The 7110-nt window shown below is 42.9% G+C and overlaps 1 protein-coding gene across 4 annotated transcripts in view; it reads left to right on the forward strand.

Annotated features, from left to right (window-relative positions):
• The first annotated feature begins 110 nt into the window (after positions 1–110).
• Positions 111–7110, forward strand: part of naca (nascent polypeptide associated complex subunit alpha) — an 11127-nt gene continuing 4127 nt past the window's right edge. Inside the window, exons 1-5 of one of the 4 annotated variants that reach the window (XM_008414173.2) lie at positions 111–216; positions 764–838; positions 5280–6694; positions 6866–6889; positions 6923–7108. In XM_008414173.2, coding sequence (XP_008412395.1) covers positions 769–838; positions 5280–6694; positions 6866–6889; positions 6923–7108 — 1695 coding nt within the window. In that variant the 5' untranslated portion in view covers positions 111–216; positions 764–768. Of the gene's footprint in view, positions 217–763; positions 839–5279; positions 7109–7110 lie in introns of all 4 variants that reach the window. The other 3 variants (XM_008414170.2, XM_008414169.2, XM_008414174.2) reach the window with 3 other exon arrangements.

A 7110-nucleotide genomic window follows, 5' to 3' on the forward strand; every position in this document is an offset into this window, starting at 1 on the left:
TATATATATGTGTGTGTGTGTGTAATATATTATTAAAAGCCAAATTATGATAGTTTGACATAGTGCTTAAAATGATCTCTGTATGATTGTTACTACTGAGATCGCTGTTGATTTAGCTGACCCGGATGCAGAAGCGGTTTCTCCACCGGATATTACATTGAATCTGAGGTCAGGCGTTCTCTCTCACAGCCATCTTGGAAATAGCGTCCTGAGTCGGTGAGTTCTCCTCTAACAATCCGTCTACATCCCCTTGTTTTTCACTCATTTCTGTCTTTGCGGTATGGTTGGTCTGTTTGATTAAAGTTTGACCATTAAGCCGTGACAAGTATTACTCTTTAAGAGGTCTCGGTTTAACGAGAATCTGCCTCAGTTAGCGCTGATTACCGGCTCAAAATGGGGGAGCATGATGTAAAACACACTGCTAGCAGTTTGTCAGGGCCGCAGTTACTTGTTTATCTCGAGATATTAATTTTAATATCAATGACAACCACCTGACTTGCTATAAACATGACTGACAGGAGGAAAAATGTCAACATGCAGTTATTAGCAGCTATCTTCTTTAGGTTGAGGCTAACGGGCAATTAGCTGAAGCTAGTGCTTAATGCATTACAAACGGCTCGCAAAGCTAAAGTTTGGACTCTGTTACCTGTCCAGCCGATCTCCGCAGTTCTGGGGTTAGATTTTTATGTGTCGACAGAGGCAGTATTTGGTTTCAGATCGCTGAAAAACGACTTGAAGCCTGTGTTTTTATTTTCCCTACCAGCGACCATGCCTGGCGAAGCAACAGAAACGGTCCCAGTCACCGAGCAGGAGATGCAGCAGCCTCAAGCGGAGACTGGTTTGTACAGCCTGACTTCTCAGTTTTGCACGCTGTTGTTCTGCATTTGTGTAAAGTGGGGTGTTGGATTTTAAAGAGGTTATACATCTGTCAGCAAGTGGCTTCTGCTTGGATGTGATTTGAATCGAGAATTGTGTTTGGGTACGTTTTCGGTTTAGGGAATGGACTCTGCAGGATAAGGTGTTGATGTAAAAGCTGACAGCATTCATGTGATCTGAGATTGGTGACGGTATGTGTCCGTTTTAGGATTCGGAGTAAAGCGTAATCCAGGACCCCTCTTTCATTCACTCAAACTCACAATAGTGTGATTACAAGGACTGGCTAACTGGAATTTGGCACACAATGCATGTTGAGTGGTGTTTGTTTATGCACAGAATGACTAACATTGAGGTACATCGTTGTAACACTGCTTGTTGTTAAAACAATCTGGTGTGTGGATTTGATGTTTTAGCAGATTTAGGTTGCTTATGCATTTTGATTAGTTAAAGCTGTGACTTTAAAATGTTGTAGTTTAGAATAGGTTTTTTGACAAATCACAGTTTTCTTTATTGTCAATATGTGCTAGACATGAGAAATCCAAATTGCTTTCTTGCCATCTCCTGTTGAAAGTAATTACTTAAAAACATCACATAATAAATGATAACAGAAACAGGAACGTATGTGTGATATTACAACTACAACACTTTCATATAGAATATGGTTGTTAAAAAAACACATCCATTTATGCAGACTATCAAGACACGCTGCCACACCTTACCCACAATACATAGCGGGTCTGCCTACAATACTGTCTAAAGGTGCTAACGAACTCTTAAAGCTCTGAAAGGTAACCAAGAGTACAAAATAAATAGCACTCAAAAGAAGTTGAGCTCCTAAAAAAGAGCTACTGTTAAGTCTTTTTAAGATCATTTTAAGCCCACAACATTCTAACGTGAATAAAATCAGTTTGTTTTCAGTCTAAGAACCATTAGACTAAAGTTTAGCAATGTGAGATTACTACAAACCTTAATTTAAGGATGGCGTCTTCTGTGTGACTGTTTTGACCTTTACATAATATTTTTTTCAATCATTCATCAAGGTTGCAGGGCAGCTCTTCTATTTAGTGGTTATGTGCTTCCAAACATTTATCTTAAATAACTAAACGTGGAATATTGTCACTGGAAGAAAAGTGGTAAGAATTAAAGGGTCTTACTGTAAGATGAAATGTATTTAATAGTGACTGTATAGAATTTATGACGGTAATAAGTGTGATATTTGTTAGTTTTTCTAAACTTCCTAAAAATTAGAGGTGTGCCGATCGATCAGCCACCGATCATAATCGGCCGATTTCTGTGAAAAAGTGCATGATCAGTGATTGGCAATCACGGTCTCTTATTGCCGATACCGATCACCTGCATCTCAGCCTGCCTGTGCAGCTGGTCTCCTCTTTCTTTCACACTGCGCAAACGCGCAGCAACAAATCCTAAGCGATGTGTAACTTTAACGCACTGAGTGAATGGGGAAGTTTGCGTGTTGCGGCGGAAAATTGAAGCACGTGGGGTGAAGCAAGTCAAAATGCATCAACATGACGAATCTAATATGGCATAAAAACAATGCCATACTTGACGGAGTTTGGCTACATCGAGACTCACTGCAGTAAAAAAGACATGGAGGATCAGATGGCAGGTAAAGCAGCGCACAGCTACAAACACTCACCCGGATTAGCATGACGGTCAGAAAGCTAAACAAATAACCCGCAAAATTATTTAAGCCTTCGAGCTGCGATGTAAGACGCTGGTTCTGCTCTCGCTGTTGAACCGCTGCTACGCGCTACAGGTAGTAATATTTCAGACGGAGCGCTGCTTCTGCTCCACCTGGTAGTGACTCTCACACCGAACCTCTGTTTAAAGCTGCAGCATCTAACTTTAAAAATACATTTTACATACGTATTAAAACTTTCACTGTCATAACATGAGACAGATAATCTCTGAAAAAATTATCGATCTCCTCCCTGCTCTGCATAATTACTCTGCTCAGTCAGAAATAGCCATTCAGAACTAGCAGTAATCAGCTAGCTGCCATGCTAACAGGAAGTTTTCATTCAGTAACTCTGGATTGTTTATTGTAATGGATCCTGTTTTTGCCTTTGAATGTTTTTTTGGCAATGTTGAGAGGTTTTATTTTGGCTCTTTGCATTATTTAGCCTCTTCAGAGCCTTCATATGTTATCAGTCTGTTAAAGATAGTATTATCAATAGCAGTACAATTTGCAGAATGCTTGTTGTTTAGTTTTCTTATTGGAAAAAGTTATTAAAAACAAGTTTTTGTCTAAATTAAGGTGAATTCATGGTTCCTTTTTCCACATAATGTAACCGGTAGTGTTTATGATAAAAATAAATAATAATTATGTGATCGGTATCGGTGATCGGCACATCTCTACTAAAAATAGAACGTCTTCACTGCTTTCATTTAAACACTGCATGAAGTTTGGGGCACCGTCACTCTTCATCAAAGTCATTTCTTCACCCTTTAATTTTTCCAAAAGAAACAATTTCATGTTTTTTTTATTTGCATCTTTTCACTTGTGGAACACGTTTTCCCTTTATTAGCTTCTGTGAGGTCTGAAATCCTACCTCTTGTACCTCCTGTCATCTCTGTTGCTCTTCCTTCATCAGCTCCTGGAGTTTTGAACGCTCCTCTTCCTCCCACAATGAGTAAAAATCCTCCAGCTTCAGCTATATCTGCTCAGGAAGTAGGGCTGGCAGAAGAAACACAAACTCATGCTTTCTGTGATCAAGCCAACTGTGTAGCTGCAAATCAAGAAGTGAGCAGCTTTCAGGCCACAGCTGTCCCAGAGCAAGAGTTGACTGCTGTCTCAGCAGAAGCTTCAGCTGGTCCAGCAGCTCATGAAGAATGTGGCCCTCCTACTGAGGCCTCTTTGGCTTCCTTGGGGCCGCATGTGGTTACTGTTGAAGGCCAACAAAGTGATTGCTTTGTTGCGGCTGAAAAATTATCCACACAAGATATTGAACCAGTTTCTGATGATTCAAAGGCATTTGGAGAAGATGTTGGTCCTGAACATGAAGATGGGAGGATTGCTTCACCCAAGACCTCTCTTGATGGTCAAGCTGATGAGGATAAAATGTATCCCGATGTGGTCTTTGAGAATGACATTTGTGACATGAACACATCTATCCTTCTGTCAAAGTCTTTTCAGACCAAGGGGACTAATAAATATGAAGCCACTCATCATACCTCAGGTTGGTTTATCCTCCATGAAAACCAAACCCATGTCCCTTTTTTTCCCATTTTTTAACATGCAGTTTGAGATTATTATTTTGCACAACAGGAAGACTTATCATTGGCTACTCATTGTCAGTTTTTGTTTATATAGATTCGTTATAGGACCATTCAAGTTTTCAACTTGACTGCAAAACAATTAACAGGAGACATAGTGACTTTAAAATGTTACTATGTGGTTAATAATTATTAACCAGGGATTAATAAGTATTAAACCAGGGTATAAGTTAATTGATCAAATATGGCATAAATTTTAAATATCATTATTTGTTGAGTTTGGAAATAAATTTTTCATTGCATTTAAAAGAGCAAAACTTTGTTACAATACTGAAATATATCATGTCCAAAAAGCATTAGTGTTACTTTAATAGAGGCAAGCTATCATTAGCTTACTTCCTCTACTGATAAATCAACAATATTTACAAGGAGTTAAATCAGCTCCATGTGGCGTAAGTTGTTTCTCATTCTTTGTAGATGTAGAGCTTTTCATCCTGGGGTTGTAAGAACTGGTTTAATTGTCTGTTGTTGAGGTCTCATTAAAAAAGACAGACCAGAAGCAGCAGGAACTGATCAGTCTGAGATCTTTTATCATGGAAGTCACTGAGGTTTTAAGAAGTTAAGGTTTGTCAAGACCACAAGACATTAGACTACAAGCACAAATTAACAAATTCTCTGATATTCTGAGTTTTATTGTAGATTCTTAGGCTTGATTTCTACATCCCAAAAGTACAGTGGCAAGCTAATGGCATTTTCTTTTCTTTTTTTGTGATAAATTAGTCAAGAATATAATAAAGCGGGATTGTAAACACATTTGCACTATTAGAATAAGTTACTTGATATTTCAAAATCATTGAGTACTTTTAGATGCAAATCTTTGTGTGAAATGTTTCAAAGGATGTGCAGCATTTTATGGGAATTCTATTAGTTATGCGAATTTCTTTCCCCAAACTATTTTCTAATGTAATACAGACAGAAGGTTTCTGTGTGGACATATGCAGTCTGTGTTTTGTGGTGCTGGCTTGTATTAAAGTTATGGAAGATGTGCTGAGGTTGTTTTTTTCTAACGTAAGCCCGAGAGTGCTTTTTGATTTGTGAGTGTTCAACCCGCATGCCTACGTCTTGAACTTGGGATACACATTTAAAAGAATCTCTTTCCTGTTCAGCTCCGCCTCCTGCCCCAGCTTCCACCCAGCAACCTCAGGTAGCTTCTGGCCCCGCAAAGGCCAAAGGCAAAGATGCCAAGAGTGGGCAGAGTTCTTCTGCCCCAAAGGCTGTACCTGGCAGAAGAAAACGTTCCTCTATGTCTGCCTCTTCCCCATCACCCACTTCACCTAAATCTACTCCCTCCTCTACTCCTCGGTCACCTGTGGTGTCTCCTTTGGCATCCCCTTTAGCATCACCTTTGGCTTCCTCAGCCAGTAGCTCCCCTGCCAATCGTTCTGCCCCAAAAGTGGTTAAGGCTGGCAAACAAGGAAAGGCTAAGAAAGGAGAGGCATTTGAACCTGCTCCTGTCCAGGTAGACCACAAAGTCCCAGAGGTAAAGGAAAAGTCAGAGGAACCTAACTTGAAGAAATCTATGACTACTGAAGCTAAAGCTGTCCTCGTTGAGACGAAATCTCAGCCACCCCCTGCATTTAAAGTCACTCCAAAGCCTGCTGTTGCAGCACCAATTTCATTCTCGGATACTATTGCTTCAAGCCCTCCAAAATCTGGTGATAAGGTTGCTTCCGCAAAACCCATATTGTTTATGGTTGATGATGAGCTTCCTCCACTTATCCCACCTGAGAAGCTTGGTAAAATGCAAGTGTCTGCACCTTCTGTTGCCAAAGAGAGCGCAAAGCCTGCTTTGTCTCCTTCTGAGCCTAGACCTAAAGGGGCTATTTCTGCTCCTCCAGAGGAGAGTAAAGTCAAAATGGGTACTGAACCCAAACCTTTGCCTGTCGAAGCTAGTAAGGCAGCTGTCCCAGTGAAAACTGTAACTCAGGAGGTCATTAAGCCATCTCCTACAGATTCCAAGGCTAAATCTGCTGCTGGCAAGACTGGCCAAGACAAACCTGCTGCTGCTGTGAAGCCAGCAGATGAGACCAAATTGAACTCAAACACAGGTCCTAAACAGGTTGAGGATATACGGGCCTCACCTCCTAAAGTTACCAAGCCAAATGCTGGTGTAAAGTCAACCACTCCGGAGGTTACAAAACAAGCACCCGAAAAGGGTGCTGTGGTAGTTGATAAGGCTCAGTCGGTTGACTCGAAAGCAACAGCAGCTGAGGCCCCCAAACAAGCCAAACCAAGAGCTGCTGAGGCACCTAAAGCAGATTCTGAGACTCCTAAATTGGCCAAACCAACCGAGGCACCCAAGAAGGCCAAAGCCACCTCCACCGAGGCACCTAGGCCAGCCCCGGAAGTGGCCAAGCAGGTTGCCACTGAGACACCCAAACAGGCTAAGCAGGCAGCCCCAGAGGCACTCAAGCAGGCGGCTGCTGAAGCCCCTATGCAGGCGGCCCCCTGCCTAGGGACTTTGCCTGCGCCTAAGCAGGCAAAGCAGACGTCCCCCGAGGCGCCTAAGCAGGCAAAGCAGGCGGACTTCGAGGCGCCCAAGCAGGCAAAGCCCGAGGCACCCAAGCAGGCAAAGCAGGCGGACCTCGAGGCGCCCAAGCAGGCAAAGCCCGAGGCGCCCAAGCAGGCAAAGCAGACGTCCCCCGAGGTGCCTAAGCAGGCGGACCCCGAGGTGCCTAAGCAGGCAAAGCAGGCTCCCAAACAGGCATCCCCCGAGGCACCCAAACAGGCTAAGCAGACGACCCCCGAGGCACCCAAACAGGCTAAGCAGACGACCCCCGAGGCACCCAAAGAGGCTAAGCAGACGTCCTCCGAGGCACCCAAACAGGCTAAGCAGGCGTCCCCCGAGGCACCCAAACATGCTAAGCAGGCGTCCCCCGAGGCACCCAAACAGGCTAAGCAGGCGTCCCCCGAGGCACCCAAACAGGCTAAGCAGGC

The sequence above is a fragment of the Poecilia reticulata genome, linkage group LG7, assembly GCF_000633615.1.
Source record: "Poecilia reticulata strain Guanapo linkage group LG7, Guppy_female_1.0+MT, whole genome shotgun sequence".
Taxonomy (NCBI): domain Eukaryota; kingdom Metazoa; phylum Chordata; class Actinopteri; order Cyprinodontiformes; family Poeciliidae; genus Poecilia; species Poecilia reticulata.